The sequence below is a fragment of the Petaurus breviceps genome, unplaced genomic scaffold, assembly GCF_028583685.1.
Source record: "Petaurus breviceps papuanus isolate PSGF00001 unplaced genomic scaffold, PetGlider_PUasm1.0 188, whole genome shotgun sequence".
Lineage (NCBI taxonomy): Eukaryota > Metazoa > Chordata > Mammalia > Diprotodontia > Petauridae > Petaurus > Petaurus breviceps.
The window spans coordinates 11,542,998-11,568,531 of record NW_027185804.1 but is presented as its reverse complement, the minus strand read 5'-3'; the positions used below and the strand labels follow the sequence as shown (position 1 = coordinate 11,568,531).

Sequence of the window (25,534 nt, the reverse complement as noted above, 5' to 3'; positions counted from 1 at the left end):
TCTCTCTCTCTCTCTCTCTCTCTCTCTCTCTCTCTCTCTCTCTGTCTGTCTCTCTCTCTCCCTGTCTCCCTCTCTCCTGCTCTTAGTACCTGAATTATCTGGATAGCACAAACACTCATGACATCTTTGCCAAAATGGTGAAGTTTTCCTTTTCACTTTTCATCTATAGACCCTACCTTCAAAGCACTAAGATTACTTTGTAAAAACCTCCAATGCTCCCAACTGCAGCTGGTGCCGACTCATCCAGGTGGCTCATCCTGCTAAGTGCGTTGCTGTCAAATTTGCCAGATGCTTCTTTGCCCGGGCTGGGGACCAAAGAATAGTATCTCCCTGTTCTCCATCACCACATGCTGACTTGGATATGTAATGTCTCAAGACATGTGTCTAGTTTGTTTCCTCTCTTCCTCTTTGAAATTGATCACTTCTGGGACACATTTCAAATGATAAGGACTCTATCCTTGCATTTACTCAAATTATACATGCACATGAACACAGGGACTCAAATCATCCAAATTGCTTCAGAATCAAGTGTCCCTTGGACAGCCCTACCTCATTCTTCATACCATAGGGCTGTTTAAAGACAGGCTTTATTTAAGGCATGTCTAGCTTCTTTAAGGCTGCAATTGGCTAAGTTTATAAGTTTGCCACCAAAGTACAAAGTGATTTTTAATTATTTTTTTCAGGATCAACAACGTTCCTCCAATTTCTCAATCCCCAATCGTTTCTTCAATTGCTGCTGCCAAATATTGGTTCTATCTATCCTAATTCTTGTTCTACCCACACAAATCTCACTTTTTCTGTCTGAGAAAATAACCCAAAAGGCAAGTCAGGTGCCTTTAGTTGGGTTTTTGAGTAACAAAGATTCAAATTTAAGTGGATACTTGAAATCGTCAGCATCGTACCAATGATGTTTGAATCAGAAAATGTCATATCTCCATGAAGTATAAGCCAAATTGATTAGGGTGAGTTGCATTTAGTTTGGTTCTGCAGCAACCTAAAAGAGAAATCTACAGATGTATCTTTATCTTTTTTAAATCTGAAAACTTGGCCTTAATATTTGGGTCTAGAGTAAATAGTACTGATGTTTGTTTCAAGGAAAAAGTGAGACATATTAGACTTCATCACGCTCTTTCTACAGAAAGTTCTCTGAACTTCAGACCTGTCCCCAAACCATCCTTCAGTGCTCAATCTTGAAATGTCAAAAATCAACATCTTGTATTCTACTTGAAAAAAAGAAATTATAGAAGTACTCAGCAATCCATTCCCCCAAGTCTCTTCTCTTCTTCTCAAATTCCCCCAACTCCCTTCTCTTCCCTTTCTATACTTTCTCCCATAGCAATTCTACCCCTTCCTCTAAGCCCTGCAATCTCTTTTATGGAGATGACTGGCAAATCACAGGTTTGTTGTCAAGACAGCATTTTGTAAACCTTAAAGTCATTATATAAATAAACTACTATCCACTAAAGAAATATCTGGGGAGAAGGGGCCTGAGATCATGTCACCACCACCTGCTTCCATAAACCCAAGAGCCAAAGAAAGAGCCATGCCCTTCTAGAACACTGGCCCTTCTCCTAGTCTATGCCTATGGCCATTTTCCAGGGAACTGACCCATGTAGCATGATACCTGACAACTGCCTTACAGCTTCTGAAGGCTCAACAAAGAAACGTTTTATAGCCAAAGTCCTCAACACTGTCAAATGGCTCAGAAACAGAGACTGACGTAGTTTTATTAGTGTAAATGCCAGATGATGATGCATTATCACCTGCTTTGCCATTGTGCTATCAAGACCATGGGGCCTTTCTATCTGAAATGGAGCTGAAATGTCCTATAGCTCCTGATTGTATCTCCTCTTCTGATAGGATAGAGGGCGAGCTCTTTAAGGGAACAGACTAGCACCTTTCTCTATTTGTATTCCCAGTGCTTAGCATAGTGCTTTGGAGATAATAGGTGCTTAATAAATGCTTTTTCATTCATTCATTCATTCATACATTCTTATAAATGCCAGCTCAATCTCCATCATTATTTGTACTTATGAGTCACAGTCCCTTATTTCCATCTACCTAGATTGATTCTACACTTGAATGTCCTGCTAGCACCTTGAACTGAACATTCTGAAACACAACTAAACAAGGGACTCCTTACGGAGACATAATAACTGCCTAAAGTATTTGCAAAGCTGTCACATGGAAAAGGGATTAGATTTCAGTCGGGTTCTAGAAGGCAAAATCACTGGAATGGGTAAAAATTGCAAGGAAGTAAAATTTAGACTTGATGTAAAAATCTTTCCTAATAGAGCTGCGAAAAAGTAGCATGGACTATTTGGGTAGGTGGTGGGTCTTTTCTCAGTGGAAACCTTGAAGAAGAGATTGTATGGCCACTTAGTAACTATAATTCTCCATAATTTTGAAATAGGTAGTATAACCAAATGGATAAAGAGAGAGAGACATCCAGAAAAATCTGGGTTCAAGGTCTACCCGTGACATATACTAGCTTTGAGAGGATGACATGGTCAGGTCTTTACTTTAAGAGAAAAAGTTTGGGGGCAGCTAGGTGGCACAGTAAATAGAGCACCGGCCCTGAAGTAAGGAGGACCTGAGTTAAAATCTGCCCTCAGACAATTAACACCACACACACATAAAAACTAGCCATGTGACCTTGGGCAAGTCCAAGTCGCTTAACCCCAATTGCCCTTCAAGAAAAAAGAAAAAAATTTGACAGCTAAGCAGAGGATGGATGCAGGGAAGGCACATCTGAGACGGCAACCCACCCACATACTATTGCAAAAGTCCAGTTGAAGGTGGCCTGCACCCAGGTAGTGACAGTATTAGAGGAAAGAAAGGGTATATACAAGAAGTATTATGAAAATAGAACCTAACACCAATATTTCCAGCACAAAAATAATAATAACTTGGTGTTTTACATAAATATTATCTTCCTTGATCTTCACAACAATCCTGTGAGATAAGGTATTCCATGGAACATTTATTGCAATTTTATGAGTAAGGAAACTGAGGCTCTGTTTGGTCATTTAACCGGTAAGTGTCAGAATTGGAATTTTAACACGTCTCTCCTTATTGCAGATATAATACTCTTTCTATTATATCATTCTATTAAGCATAAATTCAACATCTGGTGATGGGTTTTCTGCAGCTGTGGTTTCCACAATTAATCATATTTATTAAATATCTATATTTTACTAGGTGCTGGAGACACCAAGAGAAAAAAAGTCAAGTGTTTCTGCCCTCAAGGTACTGATATTCTATAGAGAGAGAGAGTACATGTTCACACATAAATAAAATCAAAAGATAGAAAGCCAAAACAAATTAGTTTTGGGGTGAGGGAGGCACAAGTATCTGGAGGAATCAGAAAAGGTCACATGAAAGAGTTGGAAGCTGACATGAAGTTTGAAGGAAACAAGGTGGTCCAAAGAGGTGGAAGTGAGGAGGGCACACACTCTGAGCACTGGGACCAGTGTCTGCAAATGTAGGATTCAGGAGATGGCATGTCACATGAGAGGAACAGAAATTGTTCAGAGATTGGATATGCCACACAGTTCCTCCAGTGTACACAAAAAAGTAGTTTGGTTCATTTGCTAGACTTAAAATCCTAGGTAAACCATGCTTCCTGGATTCTAAAAATGACCCCAGAGAACTGCAACACCATTTCTCCCTACTACTGAATTAATTTATGTCATTATCATATGTTTATTTTTATTTAAACTGTTTTTGATCCATTTTATCTGTACTTATTCGACAAGGCAAAGCTAGGTGGGAAAGAAACACTAACTATCCATTAAAGGAAACATGCATATAAATCTTTATCCAAGCCTGTACTCACGGCGACATGCTTTGCAACACTGGCCTCCAATGTGGACAGGGAGTGAGTCAGGAGAACAGTTGAGAGGGGGACAGGACATCCTCCGGCATTCTACCGCTCCACTCTGAGGAAGAACAGAGAAAGAAGATTAGAAGTACAGAAGACTGGTATAAATGGAACAGAACCAGGAGAATGACTCACACAATGACTGTAATAATACAGGGTATTCAAAAGTCTCAATACAGTTTTACACTATCAAAGTGTTAAATTGCTCTAAGATTTTTGGCATACCTTGTACAAAGGAAAAGAACATTGAAAGGCATTAGAATTCTGATGTGCCCACATCGTAGGATTGATTTTAAGGCATTTCTCTCACCTTTCAGAAGTGAGGTGGCAGACTCGACGTCAGAATCAGATATACCTTTTCAAAGTGACCAATTCACTGATTTATAGCCAAGTTCTAATTAACGAGAGCAGTGAATCTCATGAAGTAGTAGCATATATGTGAATTCAAATGATTCAAAGTTATAATTATGAAAAATATGGTAACTTGTTTCAGCTCAATGGGAACATGCAGTCCAAATCTGAATAATGTGAACCTTTCACAGGATCACTTGCATTAATTGAGACCTAATTAAACTTTCTTAAATGAATATCTCAGTTCTAAGGGTGTGTTCTATTGGGCAAAGGGTGGGTGAGGAGTTGTTGGGACAGAGATTAGACAGACATAAAACAAAAATTCATAAAACAAGGCAGCAGAAAAGGAATGGGAATAGAAAGGGGAAATGGAAAAGGGACCTTAGGGGTTTCCTTTTAAAGACCCAAATCCCCATCCCAGAAACTACAGAGAAATAAAAGCAGTGTTCGAAGTTTTAAATTTATTCCTGGATCAAAAAGAGAGTTTTTTTGTTACCTGAATGAACTCAAGCCACCTCTGTTGCTTTCCTGATATACATCATTGACTTTATCCCACATGCCCACTCAGGGCAAATAAATTAGATAGAAAACAAAAGCCCATTTTATAAGAACGTAAATAGGACTCTGCAGACTCTGTCAATCATTGTCAAGGCATTAACAATCAGTTTTGTATTTTCCTGGACAAACAAAGACATTCTACAGATATTTATCAAATAATTTCAGTGGGACAAGATTTACATACTAAAACTCCTTACAATTCTTAAATCCTGACTACAGAGGCCATAGTTGTCACTATGTAAGATGAGGACACATTTGGGGAAGCAAATTAAAGTCACATTTAGCACTTTATGTGGGAAAATAGCTATTAATTATAATAACATTTCCATAGCACTTTAAAGTTTGAAAAATGTTTTCCATTTATTCTTATTTGATCCACACAACCACCCTGGGAATTCAGTGGTATTATTATTCTCATTTTGGAAGAGAAAATTGTGGGTCAGAAAGGTTGGGTCACACAACTAGTGTGTATCTGTTCCTGGCTCCAAGTCTCATGTTCCTTTTCAATCACACCCAACTTCACAATGAATGAAACCAACCTCTGACTCTGAGCCCAAAAGATACACTTCCCTACCTCCCACCCCTAAACAATAAGCTTCTCAAGGATATAATTAGGACAAGCGAGAGACTGCTGTCAAGGGAAAGTCAATTTTATGTTCTGAAGATTCACATTTTTTTGATGGCAAATTTCCAGCATTTCTTAACAATCATTCAAAATTGCCAGTGGGTGCATACAAAAAAAAAGATAATAATTTTCAGCATTAACATATGTCTCCAAGAGCCAAGATTATACCATAATTAGTTCTCTGCCCCTTAAATGTGCTTTTTCAAAGGGACTTACTTTACACGTGCAATTCCTACAGTGATCATCCTCTACCCAGGAGTCTTGGTCTCGATAGATCAGTCCATTTACTTGACAGGTCTTCTCACAATGGCAGTTTTCCAACTGACTGAGCCTCGTTTCTGCATAATTCAGCTGTAAACCAAAGTTGCTAGTTGTAATTTCTAGAATTCACTTGCAAGGTTTTTCACATAGCCAATACATAAATAGGGAAGGGGAGGGAAGGAGAGAAAGAGGAAAAAGAAAACTCGAACCACTCACCATTCCCTAACAGGATCTAATTTTTGTTACACAAGGTGAAATCAGTCTAAATTGAAGACATATTGCCTTCCATGGTCTAATGAGCACCAAATGAGACATTAAACTGTATCTCAGGGACCTCGCGGGTGTTCATAAATTTGTGTACTTTCAGCTCAAACCACACATTGAAGCACTCATAATGAATGTATTCTTGAGTACTCATTAAAATGTTTACAGGCAATATAATCATGAACACTGGTGTACTTCTATTCATCTTCTGTCTTCTACCTTTACCTCCCCATTCCAATGAGATAATAGTTTTTTTAAAAGCTCTAAAAATCTTTTAAAAATGCCTGGAACACAGTAGGTGTTTTTAAAAGTACTTATTTCCTTTCTTCTCCCCACCATCATCCTTCCAATATTAATCAAGTGACCATGGTTTTTAAAAGATAAAATCAGCTTTTGGTCCAGTAGATGAGAATCTGAGGAGAAATCAGTGGGGAAAGGATGAAAAACCTAAAACTCCTAGCCAAATTTAAGAATTTCCAAACTCATGTTCCCAGAAATATGCTATGTTGTCCAAAAGGAGGGAAGGAGAGGAATGAAACACTGGTAGACAAGAGGAAATTTCTGTAAGCAATTCACCAGGGAGTCATTTCTACAGCCTGCTTTGAGATAGCCATCTTACCAAGATAAAAATTCATCCTTGGGGTGATGGGAGAATGACTGTCCTTTTATCATTACTGTCCTACTTCCAAAACTGCATCTACTATGGTTTGAAAGAAAATACTTTTTAATAAAGAGCCATGAAATCATTTCCCTTGGTCTTCTTAATCCTCATGTATCCCTTTATTTTCCCAACCAGCAACACTTAGAGTACTCTAAGAAAGCACTCTCATCTTTCATCAGGTTAAAACATCACAAATCAAGTGTCAACCCATAGGACTTCTGCCATGATGATGTTGATTCCCAAGAGGTTTCCCTTATCTGAAGTTCCAACCCAGATGGTCCCATCAAATATTTATCCTAATGAGTACAAAGATTTCATAAATAAGCAAAATCTAAATATAATTGTAAAAACCATGCTCTCTTTCATTTCACAACACACAACCAACAAAACCTCTTATGAGACAATAACGTCTATAAGAAAATAATAATATTTTACTGAAACTGCAACTGAATACTTCAAAATTATATTGACCAAGCTAGGATCCATTTCATCTGCTTTTTTTTTCCTTTTTTTTTCAGAGGTGGTGGACAATGGATGTGAGACACTGGACATAATGCCAGACTTTTAAAACTATGTTTACAGGTTTTGCTGAATTTTTTTCTTACTTAAAATAATGAAAGGGAAGAATGTAGTGAGATATGTAAGTGATATAGGAACAAAATATATCAATCAAAATGGATTTTATTTTAATAACCAATGTAGGGGCAACTAGGTGGTGCAGTGAATAGAGCACCAGCCCCTAGAGTCAGGAGGACCTGAATTCAAATCCAGCCTCAGACACTTGACATACTTACTAGCTGTGTGATTTTGGGCAAGTCACTTAACCCCAATTACCCTCCAAAAAAGCAAAATAAATAAATAAATGACCAATGTTTTACTGATTTTTATTTTCTCAAACAAACCTTTCTGTTGCCAACTCTTAGCCTGTATTTCAAAGGGCAGTGAAACAGGTAAAGAAAAAAAAGCAAACTACAGGAAGAAAATAGGAACCTGGATATAGCACCTTATTAATCTGTTACAGCTTACAAAAAAAAGGAGTTGGCTATATCTAAAATATTCAACCTCTTATGACACCTTCGAATAGGGTTGACTTTCTAAGCTCCCAATTTTCACTCAAGGCCATAAGTTAAAGTTTCAGTTGCTTCCAAGACCAAGACATCCATGGTAATCGGAATCAAAACCACTAATCATTTCATGATGTCAGGATGAGAGTGAGCAAAGAGGCCAGATCTTTGAAGCAAGAGATTTGACCATAGCAAGGTAAGAAATGGAAGTATGCAAATCAAAAGGCATTGGGCAAGTAACACTGAAGCCAAATCCAGTAAAAAAATAATGGGAGTTCTGTTATCAAGTGGGTCCCATATAACTGAATTTAGTTCTGTGCACTCACTGAATGTTGGAACCATAAGCTTTTAAAAGACCAGCTCCCTTGGCTCACACCTGCCAACCCATCTTAACAAACTAACAGAGGAAGTGAATTTGGTCAGATGTCTATTGAGAGATGGCACGGTGTAAAACAGAAATGTCAAAACTTGCTGGCCACATTGTGGTTTTCAACAGTCCAGAGGGCAGTCAGACCCATAGTAAAATGTAATAGGGAAATATTTAATAAAAGTAATAAAAATACAATAGAACATAGAAAATGTTAGTATGTGGGTTTTGGATTCCATGAATACATGGACGGCAGGGATCCTTATGTATAATTAGTGGGCCTGTCTGTATTTGAGTTTGACTGCACTGTTGGAGTAGATAAAGGACCAACCTCAGAGAAAGCAAGAACTGGATTCAAGAACTATCTCTGGGGGCAGCTAGGTGACACAGTGAATAGAGCACCAGGCCTGGACTCAGGAAGACCTGAGTTCAAATCTGGCCTTACTAGGTACATGACCTTGGGCAAGTCACTTAACCCCAATTGCCTTGTCTTCCCCCCTACAAATAAATAAAAGAACTGTTTCTGACACATAAATACTGTGTGACCCTGAAAAAGTCACTTAAATTTTCAGTACCCTTTACAACTCTTTAAAACTTTAAAAAAGTGCTAATCTGCATTGACAGAGGGAGTTTTCTCCCTGAAAATTCCATAAATCATAGGTTCAATAGAGATACATAGATAGATATGTAGATAGATTCATAGATCAACAGGCAGATCATGTATATGTATATATCATATATGGTGTGTATGTATAAATGATTCACTACTCCAAGGGCTTATGATTTTATCAGTGTATAATCTCCCACCCCAGATGCAGATAACAATTCATTGGCACATTTGGGGATGATACTAGAGTATGGTATGACCATTAATATGGACAAAGATTTGACCATTAATATGGTCAAAGAATTCAGCCCATAGCAGCTAAGCTGGTGAGGAATATCTTAAACTTTGCTAGGCAGCTCCTCTAACAAGAGATATAACTGTCTCCATACCACACTAGATTTAAGCCAGCCCACCTTGGTACATCCTGCCAATGCTAGCATTTCAATGCCATGAAAATTCAATGTCGCCAACATCCCACAATGAGGTCTTGGAGCAGAACTTGACCTGGATGTCATTAACCTCAGTAGTGTGTCAAACCGATGGTAAACAGACTCCCAAGAACGTACTGTCCAAGTCCCTATTTGCCAGTCACAACTTCCTCCAAATAATCTGTCCCCAAGTACTGACAATGAATCTGTGATGATATTAGTTTGATATTTTCTACAAACAGATTGAGAGCCACCCATGACTTCCCAGTCTCCTGTCATTCTTGCCCGTTGGTTTAACACCCAACATGCTGGAAGTCTTTATCTCTTTCTCTCAACATTTCAAACCTTATTATCAGTGGGATAAACATCCTCATACTCTGTGTTTTCCTTTCCCCAGTCTTAACAAGCCCTATAGGAAATAATGATTGGCCTATACCCTTTTATAAATCTATGATCCTAACTGCCAAATATAACTTTCCCTCAGTGATCTCAAGCCTTGCGGGGGGGGGAAGAAAATAAAAAACAAGGAAAAGATATATAATCCCATCTTCCATGAGCTTCACAGGAAATAATGATGGGCTCATCCCCTCTCTTGAATAATGAAAGAAGTCAGAATAGATTTGTATCCCTCTCAAAAACAGCCTGATCTCCTGGATTGGGACATCATTTTTAAGAGGAAAAAATATAGAGAGATCTCTTACTGTTAATACTTGGACTATCTCTAGTATCTATCTCACTAGCACTGGGGCACTTGAAAAATTTCACTGTTTGGGGAATGAAACCATATGAGAAGTTGAAAATTCACCTCTCCTAGAATGAACAGAAATTTAGGCCACTCTAAGGCTGTACCTGAGGGAATATGTAATACGGGCATCATTTAACAGCATCCAACACCATACCCACAATGTACCAGCTAAAAGAGAAAGCAAAAGTTGCTTATTCAAAGGCATATTTTATTTTTCTTTCAGCATTTTGATTTTGGTTTTAATTTAGACTTTTTCTACTATTATTTAAAACCCAATTATGTGTAGATCCTATAGTCGATTGCATGCTGCCATGGGGGACGGGGGAGAGGAGAGGGAGAAATTTTGAAACTCAAGGGATTGTGGAACTGAATGTCATAAACTAAAAGTAAATAAATAAATTTTTAAAATATTTAAAACCTAAATTTCCATCCCTGTGATAACAGTGAACCAAGAGATAGTGGCATTAAACTAAAGCTAATTTTTCAGACACTTAATTTGCAATCTTGCCTTCCATTTTTAAATTTTTTTTAATCTTGTAAAAGCAATAAAAGAAGAAAGCAGATGTAAATCAGGGGGAAAGTATATGTTCTGTCTCTGGCATCATTACACTGAATTTATACAATTCCATTTTTAAAAGCTACTTGTATACCACTACCTTTGCTCTAAAGAATGGATGGAGATTCAAAATAGATATAGTACCAAATCTACATCTACAAGTCTGTACTCTCTTTGTTCATACTTTTATCTATGCAATGGTCTACTAAATAATTCATCCCTAACTATACACATTCAAAGACAGACAGCAGTGAAGCCTTTTTTCACAGTGAGAGGTCAATGGATGGATCTGAGCAAAAGAGTTGTGGTGGTGGGTCCCCCTCCCCTTTGAAATGCTATTTACTTGGCATCTGCTGTATGAAAGTGAAGAGAAATCTTCTATTGTGTTAAACCTTTAAGCTTAATTGAAAAATCGCTATTGAGTTCTGTGAAACAATGAAAGCCTCAAAATTAAATGTGTTACAAGCTGAAACACCACTCCAAGTGCTTCTTGATTTGCATAAATAGATTTGTCAAAGATTTAAACAAAAGTAATCAAGAAATTCCCAGGCTCTAAGTTCTTTTTTTCCCTTAGTACCAGGCTTATAAATGGAGTTGTGAGAGTGATAATAGTGTGGGTAAAAAGAAATGAATGCTGGGAGGGGGCTGTTGATGTCAGGATGCTTATCCTCAGAAGGTAGGTGAATTCTCATTATGCCAGACTCAGGATTGCAGCTCCAGAGAATACTTGGGGGGAGTGGTGTCTTATTTATCAGCAAGAGTTGGGATGAGAAACATAATGGAAACAAAACTTGTGAGTTAGCAACACTTCTTCTTTTTCCCCAAAAAAGCATTGGTTCTGCCTCAAGATGTCAGAGTTCTTGATTATAACCTGACCTCCTAAGGCTACTGAAAACCCTTCATTAGCTTAGACACTTCATTCCTAGATTATCCATGCCTGAGAACACCACTCATTGCACAAAATTCCAGAGTTGGCAAAAACTTCAATGGACCCCTAATCCAATCCACACCACAAAACGAATTGGCCTTGCAACATACTCACCAATTGCTCATCTAGGCTTGACTTGAACACTTCCAATAAGGGGAACTCCCTAGCAACTAAGATCTAATGTGAGGAAGTCCTTCTTTCAATCAAATCTAAATTTCTCTTGTTGCCATTTCCAACCACTGATACTAGTGCCTTCTAGGACACCAAATAGGACTCTTAATCCCTCTTGCACATGACTATTTAAATACTCAAAGGAACATCCAAATCTTCTCTTCTCCAAGTTAACCAACTCAGATTCCTTCTACTTGGCTTACTGGTTGCTTTCTTCTAGTTCCTTAACATAGCTCCCAGTTCTACCGGGGTTTATAATTCACAAAGCACTTTCCCTACAACCCCATGAATCAGTAGTCCTCTTTTACATCTAAAAGAAACACAGAAAGGGTAAGCGACTTGACTAGGGTCACTTAGCTAGCAAATGTCAGAGATAGGATCTGATCCTTAAGAACATGAATTCTTCATCTTTTTTGCATCTAGCAAAGTCAATCCATTCTTAGAAAAATGTTTTAGAATGCTTAAAAAGATAAAAATTAATAAAGAAATAATCATGACAGAATAAAGCTACCAAAATATTTTTTAATTAAATTCATAGATTCTCTGAAATCTATCCATAGACTTTCTGGAGTCCGTGGACCCTGTTCTAGACCAAGGCTTTAAGGTCAGCTTTTGGGCTCCTACCTACTTCATGTTTCAAAAATAAAAATAGTCAGATCAAATGGGCAAATGTTTGAGTTACCTTTAGTTTAATCTCCACTATGCCTGCCCCCGTTTTCTAAGGTTAGCAAGCATTTCTTAATCCTTCTAGAATAATGTCTTTCATTCTAAACCATGTTTGCTGCCAGGCTGGCCCATTAAGACCAACCTTCCCCCAAGGACACTCCCAAATCCTCTGGCATGGAGAGCTTAATGATGTGAAGGGAGAACATTGATCTGCATATACTTGTCACTGCAACATGCTGTTCCCTCCTCCTCCCCTACCTAGGATCTTTATTTAGGGATCGACTCATTTCACATCCCCCATCACAGTGACTCCTCTATTAGAAGGACCAAGAGGTACTAGTATTCTGCATGGCTCCTCAAACTTCCCTCTGTGGAAAGGGATGATTCAAGAAAACTGTCTCATTTCCTTTCCTTTTTTTGTCATCCACAAACCTGCCACCAGCTAAGTTTACATGTGTCTCTTTTGCTCAGAGAGGTCCTGGGAGGTGCGTGTTTTACAAAAGGATCAAAAATACTGGCATTGCTCTCCTTTCCTTGCCATCCTCTCTCTCCATCTTTGTTTCCTTTCTTTCCAATTCATTTTCTGCCTCATCCCTTTTCAATCCATGAGTTATTGTGATTGGCCTTGAAGAGTCCATGTGTACTCCATCCACTCCATCCAAGGCCATTGCCGACACAAAAATACATACTTAAGGAACAAATGCTCGTTTTTTCTGTGGTCACAGTGGCAGATCTGAGCTGCCAGAGTTAGAAACATAACAAGGGGTCGGGGGGCAGCTTCAAAAAGTTGGTTCACCCATATTCACCTCATAAATGCCCCATAATTAGACACAATGTGTCCTACATATAGAGCAATGCTCTCATTAAGCACAACGTGGTATCCAGGGTGGATGGCTAAAATGAGAAAAAATGCCATTCTTACCAATACAAAAGAGGCAAAAGTAAAAGGGCATTCCCTGAGCAGGGGAACAGGAACTCCTAATCATCTGAGCCTGAGTGGCATGTTTCTCATTCCCAAAATGTGGTGGTGAGCTAAAATATAATTAACAGCATGGAGACCAAGCTGCTTCAGACAATAGGTAATAGGAACCTATGTAGGCGACACATCAGGAAGCCAAATAATTGTACTTTTCCACATTTACACAGGTAATATCAGCAAAAAAAAGCTAATACTTAAAGTTTCAGGTGACCAGGGCCAGTCCATACACATTTCCCATGTGTATTGAAATATTCTGCCTTTCCATAAAATACCTGCCAAAACAGCTAACATACCAGCATGGATTATAAAATACAGTGTGGTTTTAAAAATAAGGTAAATCTACTCAAGGAAACTGTTTCAACAATCCAGACAAAAGCCTTAAATTGATCTTGACATTCACAATACTAACCTACCCTATACACAGTTCTCCAGATGCTTTGGGAACAGTGTACCCCATGGCAGGGACTTAGCCATAACCTGAGGTTGGATGGGACTAATGGCACCCATTTTGCCTTTATAAAATCCCCACTTTTTCAGAACTATTATCTCTTAGGCCCAGCTCAATTGTTTTCCAACTGTTGACCTTATCTGAGATCCACAACTGATTGATGTCTTAACAACAGTGCTAGGAACACGCTAGATGCAACAAATGCTTTTCTCCACATAACCCTATTACTCGCAGGCTATGTCCATAAAAATAAAAATATCAGGACTAAAATAGGAAGAGAGAAAAAACTACATGGTTGATTAAATGTTTGGTATCATACAGAGAGACCTGTAGTTTATTTAGGGACACCACTACCCCTCCATCAAGGACCAGGCAAATTGGGTAACAGCATCCATTTTCCAAGGACAATGACATGAGTCTATCTCAGGAATGCAGCACTAAGAATAAAAGAGAAGTTCTTAACTTGGGGACCATGAATTCATTTTTTAATAGCTTGACAATGGTATTTCACTGTAGTTGGTTTCTTTTCTGAACCTTTGTATTTTATTTTATTTTGAAAATATTTTTGGAAAACATTCTTCTGAGAAAGAGTCCACAGACTTTAGCGGACTGCCAAAAGGGTCCATGACACTAACTTAGACAAACCACAGGTCTAAATCCCATAAAGGTCCACAAAGAACCCAAGAGACCAGTCTCCCATCCAAAACCCTCTCAAAAACTTCCAGGTCAATTAAATCTACTTACTTCTTCCCCCCAAAGGCTTAGCTATGCAAATGAACATTAGCCAATCACTGAACCTCAGTTTATGCACCTGTAGAGTGAGGCTGATCATAGCTCAAGAAGTGATCTCATGAGTTGAGAGGTTCAAATAAGATCATATGTGCAAAATGCTTTGCAAACTTGATGTCTTGACATTAGACATGAAGAAAAGGTCCACAAGGTCATTTATTCACCTCAGCCATGGCACTCTAAGGCAGAAGAGTGAACAAAATCAAATTTGGGAATTTTCAACAAAAGCAGTCACAAAAAGGAGTTTCTTCTTGGCCTGTAACTAAATTCACAATATCTAATACCCTAAACCTTCCCAATTACGGGAGGTTTTATGATATTCATTCTGATAGTGTAATGTTATAAATCAAGTTATTTATGCAAACTCTTCGTGTGGTCAAAAGAAACTCAGAACAAAGGCAATGCCCTCACAGAGGAATGGTGAATAAATTATGTCATAAGAGCAGCAAAATGTGATAATATAGGGGGAAATGATGAATAGGAAGAATCTAGAGAAACTTAGCAAGATATGTATAAATTGATTGTTTGGAGGGAGGTGAAGGAGGGTTAGATCTGTGACTTCATAGGTATAGTAAACCACCCCTATTTCTCCTGCTCCAAGCAACTGAAATACTATATCGGAAAATAGTCAGAAGCAAGGATACTATATACAAAGAAGCCAAACAGAGTTAAGTAGAAGAAAAAAACATTAAATCCCAACAGAACCTAGATCAATGCAGGAATGGCCAATCCTGTCTACAAAGGACTGGAGATGAAATATGCCTCTCTCCACACAGAAAAGACATAGTAGACTACAGGTACAGAATGTAGCACATTCTGCCAGACGTGGTGGATGTGTCATGTTGTTTTGTTTAGCTATGCTTCTTTGTTTCAAGAGAGAGTTCTATTGGAGGAGCATTTAAGGTTACGACGGCAATGTTTCACAATGCATCAATAAAATATTCTATTAAATAAACAGGTGAACAAATGAATAAGTGAATGAATGAATAAAATGGTGCTTTAATAACCTGAAAATAGCTCCAAACTGTGAACCATTGCATTGCTACTTTCTGCTGCTACTTATGTATATATATATATATATAATGACACACCCATACATAAACACATACACAACTAGAGGCAGCATGATACAGTGGGAAGAATACTTGATTTAGAGTGAAAGGACCAGGATTCAAATCATGCCTTTGTAACTTCCTACTTGCATGACTTCAGACAAGTCCTCTAACCTCTTGGGGCCTCAATAGCTTGGCTACAAAATGAAATAAAATGAAATGAAATGTCTTATCTGCAAAATGGAATAAAAGGCTTCTTAAGCCCATTCCAGCTCTCAATCTCTGATCCTATCACCACATCATACAATATTCACCAAAATTGTCAATCAGCATAACTCTTAACCTACAGGAGAAGGAAAAACATCTGCATGCAAAGATTTGAGAAGAACAACAAAGCAAGATCCATGGGCTAGAAACCGTGTTCCATCCTTGCCTACTCCTGGCATTCAAAATAACATTAAAAAATCATGAGACCATAGGCTCATGGCTCTAGAGGTGGAAAGGGTCTTGGTAATCATCTACTTCAACCCCCTTTTATATAAATGAAAAGACTGAGGTGTCGAGAGGTTGTTACTGTCCCAAGGAATGTTATACAAGACTTAAATGACACGGTCAGCACTCAAATTCAGGTCCTGTGACTATAAATTTAGCATTCCTTGTAAACACCATGCTGGCTCAACTCATTCCTGCATGGTAATTACTAATCTCTCCAAAATTTCATACATTTCCAGAAAGGGCAATATATTTTAACTCTAATTTTTATTTGTCTTTTTTTATATATCCCCTTCATTTACACACAAACATACACACACACATATACATATCTATACCTTCCTCCTTCTCTACCTCCCTCTTCAACAAAGAAGAAAGAGCTTGGGGAGGGGGGATGCATTTCAGCAAAATGATCCAGCAAAACTTATCAATTGAGTTTGATGGTATATGGAATGCTCTGAATACAGAGTCTGTCCACCCCCCCCACCTCTGCAAAGAATGGCAAGTCGGGCCAAATTAGGTGTATCAGGGAACTTTCTCTGAATATAAGAATATATCCAAAGGAGATAGGTTATCAGACCTGGGGAAAAGGAGGTCGAGCTAAGAAAGGGGAACATTAAAGGGAAAGAAAGGATCAGGGTCACAGGAAAACAAAATCTGGCCCCTTCACCATTTTATCCATGGACAACCCTGTTATTGATGACATCCATAGTAGTAATAAAATACCTTTCCATAGGTATTTATAGCACATACATGAAAAATATATCTTGCCCCCACTGATTATTTTAAAATTAATCTCAGATCCAAAGAGTATCAGCTGATAGGCAAAGGCAAATTTCACCACATAGCACTATACTGGTTTCTACCTTTTCCTCCTTAATAATCAATGGCTACATTCCTCTTTATGCTATCTAAAGACCCTCCAGTTACAGAATTAGACATAATATATATTACCTCCAAGGATTCTTCAAATAAACATCCTGAGAATACCAAGGAGCATTAGAGAAGTGAATGGCTATGGTTACTACCATTAGTATTAATGTAAGTAAGAATAAACCATTTTTATAGTAATGCACAGCAGAAGCCAAGGATAAATGTTTTCCTTATAGCATATCCATCTAAATTCCAGATAGGAATGAGAAATGGAATGATATAACACATGTAAAATTCAGGTACCTACTTTGGCAGTCATTTTGGCCAAAAGCTCTTGCAAATCCATTATCCCTTGCACCAGGCTTAAGAAATCACTGCAGGTTGGGCATGCTCAATAAAGAAAATAGAGACATATATGTCAATGCAGAGTCAATACATGGTAAGAAGAAACAGAAAAATAGCATTTACTTGGTTTCCTACTGAGGTGCATGTGTGTGTGTGTGTGAAAGAGAGAGAGAGAGAGAGAGAGAGAGAAGGAGGAGGAGGAGGAGGAGGAAGGGAGGGAGGGAAAGAAAGACACAAAGAGGGAGAAATAGCATCAGAGACACACAGAGACAAAAGCAGAATGAGAGACGGAGATGAGAACTGGAGTGGAATCCAAGGGGATTTCAAGTCTGGAACTTTTTGTTGACAGACAAGAACAGGGGGACTAGAAACAGGGTATTATTTAAACAGAAGGAAAATGGATCTAGTATGATTCAAAAACTATATGTTAAGCACCTATACTACAAACTGGGCATTGTGCTTGATGCTGAGAACCCAAAGAAAAAAGCCATTGTCCTTTCCCTTGAGGAGATCACAAGCTATTATGGGAACATAATATGTACAGAAGACTAATAGTACATACCAAATATATAGCAGATAATGTGTAAAGAGTTCTTTGGGGGAAAGGAAGGGGTGTCTAAAACTACTTCAGTAGTACTGATGTAACCACTGAGCTGGTACTGAAAGAAACTAGGGAATATATACCAGATACATTCTGTCATGCCTATGCAATTCATAATGGGGCTTTTTATACAAAAGCACCAAGACCAGGTGGTCTTGAATAGAGAGATCAGGAAGGGAAGAAATATGAAACAAGACTGGAAAGGTATGTGGCAAACAGACTGTGGCTAGTCGTATATGGCAGAATAGGGTTCTGTATTTTATCCTAGAAGCAATAAAGAGTCATTGGAGATTTTCAAGTAGGCATGTGACATGTATTTTGGAACAACTGAAGTTACCATTTTTGAGTTCTATCAGTATGCAGGTGTTGGGAATCTGTAGCCTTGAGGCCACCTGTGGCCTTCTAGGTCCTTGGGAGTAGCCTTTTGACTGAGTCCAAGTTTTACAGAACAAATCCTCTTACTAAGGGGATTTGTTCTGTGAAGTTTGGATTCGGTCAAAAGGCTGCACTTGAGGACCTAGAGGGTCATATGTAGCCTCAAGGACTCACCCCTATGCTAGGCATTAAAACTGAACAAAGCATCTAAAGTAAATATTGTACTCTAAAAACATTATTTGTACAGTTTTTAATAGTCAATATAGCCAGACTCCAGCTGTTGGTGTAAAAATGCCATGTTTACAGAACCTAAGCCATTAATAGATCATTGAAATCTGTGCATTCTAAAGTCAAGAAGCTGCTACTTACTTCGATTCAGGTTAGGACATTGTGTTATGTATCCATTTGGCATAAAGATGACTTTCACATCTTGAATCACGCCCTTTAAAACAGAAGAGATAACTGGTAATATATATTGTAGTCAAACAATTAAAACCACATGTCTTATAGGATCATGTATTCCAGGCTCAAAGAGCCATTTGGAGACTATGCCCCAGATTTTGAAGATGAGAAAGAGAGGCCCAGAGAAAATGAATGATTTGTCCAAGGTCTCACAGGTCAAAAGTAGCATAAGTAGGATTCAAACCCAGATCCTTGGAGTGGAATCCAGAATGTGTTCCATTGTTCCAGAGTCAGTTACAAACTCTGCTAAGTGCCTAGAGTGACTAAAAAAATCATCATTTTTGGAAAAGCATAATTTATTTATTGAAGAGTTGAACTGGACTTAGCCCCTAGGACTAGGTTCCAAACCCTACTTTCCAAACGACTTTCTTCTTGAAATATGTATATGCTTGCTATGCTCAGAGAGACCACTGCCAGTTATCACTGGTTAGCACTAATGGAGTTCTTAGTATAAATTTTCCATTGGTAAATTTTTCTAAACTACCTCTGATCAACAATAAATCAATGAAAAATCCCTCATCATCCCTGAACATTAGCTGACACTGGCATGTGGTTGGAAGAATGGAGTTTGCTTATTTAAATGGTAGGGAGAGAGGGATGATAGACATGTAGGAGTATAATGCATTCATTTCTATTCATTTGGCCCAGGAAATAAAATTATACATGGAGAGAACTCCATAACAATCGCTTCGCTCCTCAGTTAATCAAGAAAGGCAACTTGGGATTTGCCAATGAATTCTGTGATTTGTTCAATGTCTTGCTGTAAGCGATTGGCCATCCATTGCCCAGCCTCCACAACAAGATATGGAAGAACCATTCTAATTTGAGGCAAAATTCATCAGGATTGCCATTTTGCAAGGAAAATATTGATTTGGCTGTTGGGTTTCGTTTTTTTCCAAGTTGAAATATGTGATTTTTTTTTTCAGATTTGACGGAAGAGATATTACAGAACAGATGGGAGACATGGAAGCTGGTTGAGAATATTGAGCTTAACCTATAAATAAAATATAGGCTGAAGATAGTACTGCAAGTCTTTCAGAGGGAGTAACATTTAACATTTATGTGCTCATCTCCTAAAACAGCAGAAGGTAATCAGCAAAGGCTGCTTCCTGCTTGTTATTTTAAGTTAAAATATTAATTGGAATTATTAATAGAGATAACAAAATCCTAGTACCTTGTTCATTGAATCTATATCTCTATTAACCTCTTCTTCAAGGATGATAGGGTTCATGATTATGAGGAGAAGGAATAACAGAACTTTCGTAAGAAGCCCTCCACAATGCTTCTCAATATTAATTCATTCTTGCTGGTTGGCAATTAGGAGGAGGCAATCAATTGGCCTTAATCTAGAGAATTCTCTGGGAAGAATAAGTACTCTTCCCATGCCCCCAAGCAAACTAACTCTTTCAAAAGGCAAATGCCTTCTTCTGGACATTAGAATAGCATGGTATTGTTTTAAAAACAAAAACATTGGGTTTGGAGTTCAGAGGCAATACTGGTGATGATGATGGTGATGATGATGGTGGTAGTAGTGATGATGATAAAATAATAATAAAAAACACCTAGAATTTATGTAGTGTTTTAAGGTCTTCAAGGCACTTTACAAATATTTTATTTTATCCTCACAACATCTTTGGGAGGTAGGTGCTATTATTATTTTCATTTTATAGATGAGAAAAATGACACACATAAAAGCTAAGTGACTTGCCCAAGGTTACACAGTGTCTAAGGCTGGATTTGAACTCAGGTCTTCTGACTCCAGGTTTGATGCTCTCTATTCACCATACCATCTTGATGCCTTTATTTGTAAAGCATTTAGCACAGCACCTTACACATACTAGGTACTTAAGGAATGTTTGTTTCTGTCCTTTCTCCATTGACTAAGCACTCACTTCCATTCTCTGAATCTCAATGTTCTTATCTGTTAAATGAAGAAGCTGGACCAAATGATTTTAAGGCTCCCCAAAAAGGTGGCATGTATAGTGCATTGGCTCCCTAATGAGGATATAGGGTCAAATCCTACCTTTTTCACTTCCTACTAGTATGACCTTGGGAAAATCACAACTTCCCTGGACCATAATTTCCACATTTGAAAATAAGAAGGTTGAAAATGACCTCTAAGGTCATTTCCAGCTTAAGATTAAGAATTTTCTTTTAGCCATTAAAACCCAATGAGTCTATGGAAAGGTCAACTGAACAATACCAAGCATTATCACATAGTAAGCCTCAACAATCCTTCAAGAATAAAATCTCAGTAGTGACGGAGAGAGTGAAAGAGCACCATCTAGGAACAGAGTATCACAGGGTTTCTTGGTTGTGGTTTTCATGGTGGACATGTCCTGGCATCTGCCCTGTGATTTCATTGGTATAGGAAACTCCCCACTCTACCAATGCATATTAATTCCTGATTTGTAAGTTACAGTCTTAGAGAGTTCTCTGTGACCCTGAGATCTTAAGTGACCTGCCCAGTGGCACACAACCAGTAGATGGAAAATTTTGAAACTGCTTCTTATCAAATTGGAGGTAGGGAAATCAAAGACCAGCTGGAAAGAACCAATTCATCTTGAAAGGTGCTCCTTGTCTTGAGATTGGGCACATCCATTCTTTACACAGTTGACAAAAGTAACACAAAAGCCCCTGCTTACACATAGGAGTCCAAAAGAGACCTGCCTCGTACTCAGAAACTGAGGGCAGCTAGAAGGACATTAGTGTTTATCGGTTTTCAATGACACCAGTGACTTCATTACAAATGATGGTCCATTTGTGCTGCATTGATGGAATGTATATGTAGATAAAAAGATACTGACTGTCCAGTGTCTTTCACTAAGCCATAGCTGTTCTGGGGATCTCATCTTGTTTTTGCAGATGAACTGCTCATAAATACACACACACATACACACACAATACAGTTTGATTTGACAATGGGGATTAGGTTTTCTTGAGATGCTTAATGTTAACCTTGAAATAAGAAGAGAACAGTTCTCCCAAACTCCCTCCATTTGGGAAATTTAGGATTTCTATATTATCAGGATGTATCTGAAGCACCCCAATTGATAACTGATTTTTTAAAAAAGAATTTATGTTTTCCCCTCATTTAACTCCATTTATAACCTGGAGTGATATATCACTTTATTTGGTATCAGAAGAAATACATTTTTATACTAGGTCTCCTAATTACTATCTGAAATATTTTAGAAAAAGCTCAAACTTCTTGAACTATGGTTCTTATCCATAAAATGGGGATAATAAATAAAATGGGGGTTGTTACAAAAATCAGATAAAGTAATCAACATGAAATGTTTTATAAACCACAAAGTCCTCTGCAAATAAGTTGTTGTTATAAATATCTGTAAGATGAGGGTTTGATCTAAATTATTTTTAAGGTATGTTCCAGCTTTAAAACCCATAAAAATGCAACTCTATCAGATAATCAAATTACAGTTGTTGAGTTGTTTTTGCAGTCAACTCTTCGCGCTCAACTTTTTGTGACCCCCGTTTGGGCTTTTCTTGGCATAGATATTGGAATAGTTTGCCATTTTCTTCTCTGGCTCATTTTACAGATGAGGAAACTGAGGTTAAGTGACTTGCCCAGGGTCACACAGCTAGTCTGAGGTTGGATTTGAAGTCAGAAAGATGAGTCTTCTTGACTCTAGGTCCGGCACCACCCAGGCTCAATGCATCACCTGGCTGCCCTCCACATTACCAAATCTGGCCTATTTCCAAGCTCTTATTCAGATCCTTACGTTATTTCAGTTTATCCACATACCAACCCCCTTGTGCCCGTGTCACTGGGTCTTAGTTTCCTCATCTATAAACTGAAGGAGTTGGACAAAATAACCTTTGTTTCATTCCTTCCAGCTCTAAATCTGTGATGCTGTGGCTTTTATAAATTCCTTTGGCCAATGCAGGCACCAAGGTGGTGCAGTGAATAGAGTAATGGACTTAAAGTCAAGATAACCTGAGTTCAAATCCTGTCTTATACTCTGACTCTGTTTCCCTATCTGTGCAAAAAAGATAATAGTACCTACTTCCTAGAGTTGTCATGAACATAAAATGAGATCATATCTGTAGAGCACTTTGCAAAAATTAAAGTTCTATATAGATGCTAGATATCGATATTAATATTAATATTACTTTCAAAGAGCATCTGACCACCAGAAAATATCAAGTGATTAGAAGAAAATATTAAAAATCTTGATAGTCCTCTATGTAAATCCAGAAAAATATGGGACACATTAGAATTAATGAAAAGTCCCACAAATATGTATATGCAAAAATGCAGTCATATGGTTTCCATATGCCTAGTGTTGTCATCCTCTTGAAAGAAGGAACATATTCTGATTCATCCCACCTTCAAGGGAAACAGACGCTGCACCTCGTCCCCCAATAAAACTAGCATGGACCTATAAGGTTTTGCCAGACAGGAACACAGACTTTCTTTAATTAGATGAAAAGCAACCATAATTAAAACTTCAATTGCTTACAAACAAAAGAAACTGTTAAAAAAAAAAGTTATTAAATTGCCTGAAAAATAGTCCAGGTGGGTGAGTTTGTATGTATGAGCATATGCATAGGTTTAAATGATAGGCTAAAGGCTTCTTTGCAATCTTGTCCAGTCTATCAATTTGCTCTGTAAGCCTTTTTTATCCTCCAACAGCGGTGCAATATTTGACTTCAGCCCAGCCTGGCATCCTGAAATGTCACGAATCCTTAATGAGGGGTGTCTAAATTACTGAGGTTTGCTTGTTAATAGGATGGCACTGTGCCAAGAAAAGGAAACAGGTTGCTATCTTTTCATTATTCAATTCACCTGTTGTTCCCCACTGCGGTCTTCTTTTGGGTAATGGTGCATTGAGAAATCTACTTGGAATAGGTAAGTGGCCCATTATGAGTTTTTAATGTTCAAGAAACTTGTGTATTATTTCCACAATTCCCAGAAAATTTCCCATTTTGTAGGTTGAAGTGAAAGATGCATGCACATATCAAACACACACAAAAACACATGCATACAGATTATCAAATCGTGCCATTAAGATGCCCTATGTATGAAATAACAATGATTTAGGCAAGAGCTCATAATAATACACAGAGCCTTCAGATAGAAATGCAAGCACAGCTTTCGTACCAAACAAATGCTAATTCTTTTTTAACGCTCTTATTTCCCTGCAGATCTCTGTTTACATTGAAGAAAATGGTTCACTTTTTTTGGTGCTAAAACACTGAAACAAATTGCCTTGAAAGGGAAAAGGGGAGGGGGTACCCTGCTGGGCATGTAAATATATGGATGAAGATGTGTACTGTTTATAAACTGGCAAAACCCGGGCTTCTGCACTGAGCAACAAAAAGTAAGAGTTGTGAAATCCACAAGTAGGATCTAAAAAATGCAACCAATTATGTATCTCTGCCCTGAAGACAGTTAATAAAATATTCTGGCATACATAAAAGCCAAGAAAGGCACTTGTCTATTTTCATTATGATCAATAAAAACTGGCAACTCATTAACATATCATTAGCTACCCTGCTGTTTCCAAAGTGTTAATGCATAGAAATATTAATTTCCAAATGTATAAGATCCCAGAGTTCTCTGACTTTGGATTTCTGCATAAAAGAATTAAAGATGGGTGAATCCAATCGAGCTTCTTTTCTGATGTGGCTATAAACATATGTTTACCATCTGCAGAATTATAGGAAGCAGCTGAGGTAAAAAACAACAGCTGTAGCAGAAAATAATGCCATCAATTTCACTTCTCAGTGACAGCTCAGCTGTTAGAGGCGACAGTGAAGTCCAGGTAAGGGACAATTTTTGAACTTCCACTTACCAGAGGTTGGCACCACCTCTTTTGCTCATATCTCTTTAAAAAAATGTTGTATCCATAATGTAAAAGGCTTTTGGACAGCAACTTTCTTCAGTTATCAACAGTTAGGACCCTGTCACAACTGCCCTAAGAAACTACATGGCTTCAGAGGGTTTCACTGGCTCACTGCAATCCTTTTGGCCTTCCCTTCTCCCTCCTCTAAAATCATAACTGCATAATCATCTTAGACACTGAATGCATCAAAGGGAAATTGAGTGGATAGTCAACCATCTTGATAATGGAAAAACCATGGCAATCTTAAAATGCATATAAGCCCATCACTATCACCACAGCTGTTTCTTCGGATGAATGCTGTTTTGATTGGAAGAAATCCCCAAATTGTCTTTGGTTGTCCCAGATAGGAATTACTTAATATTGGAAGCTTTTCTGGATGTCACTAAGCTAACGATTATATCCCCTGATCTCCAATGAGTAGATTTTTTTTGCATTATCTATAAGAATGCACCAGTAAGCTGAAATTTCATTGAATGTGTCTAGTTTTTTGCTTTTGCTTTGCCTATGAAGTGTCGAATTAATACTTAAAATAGAGAATAATGTTATCTTAACCTAAAAACACACCAAAAGCACTTTTAGATCCAGAGCAATAAAATCAAGTGCTATGGTTCCTCCGACATGAAAAGCATCTACTATGTTACAAATATTACAACTGGAAGGATGTTCCAACTCTCATTTAGAGAAAATAGGCTGCCTCTTGCAGGGAATGTAGTGGGGTAAATAGGTAGGAGGGACCAAATCTCTAATAGCATCAAGATGATTGAGAAGTTGATACAATATAACAAAAAAAATCCTGCTGGGAAAGAGAAGAAGAGAAATAATGAGGAAGGGAAACAGAAAGGAGAGGAGGGTAGATGATCAGATTATAGATTTAAAGATAGAAGGAATCTTACTGATCTTTTATTTCAATCTTCATATATTAGAAATGAGAAAACAAGATACAGAGAGATTGCATGACTTACCCAGAGTCACGCAGGTAATAAAAAGAAAAGCTAGGATTTGAACCTAGGTCCCCTACTTCCATAAACATCTTTTCCACTTCTCTATCCAGAAATACCTATGATGCACAAGCAAAAGCTATCATTTCAGTAACAAGGTTGTGGTTTATTTTAT

General features: G+C 37.9%; 1 protein-coding gene across 2 annotated transcripts in view; it reads right to left on the bottom strand.

The window, feature by feature from the left end:
• NELL1 (neural EGFL like 1) overlaps positions 1 to 25,534 on the bottom strand; it is a 922,880-nt gene that overhangs the window by 727,414 nt on the left and 169,932 nt on the right. For both annotated transcript variants that reach the window (XM_069091288.1, XM_069091290.1), the window contains exons 6-9: positions 18,459 to 18,531; positions 17,076 to 17,158; positions 5,634 to 5,768; positions 3,839 to 3,941 (exon numbers count right to left, since the gene is read on the bottom strand). In XM_069091288.1, the coding sequence (XP_068947389.1) occupies positions 3,839 to 3,941; positions 5,634 to 5,768; positions 17,076 to 17,158; positions 18,459 to 18,531 (394 nt within the window). The remainder of the gene's footprint in view (positions 1 to 3,838; positions 3,942 to 5,633; positions 5,769 to 17,075; positions 17,159 to 18,458; positions 18,532 to 25,534) is intronic.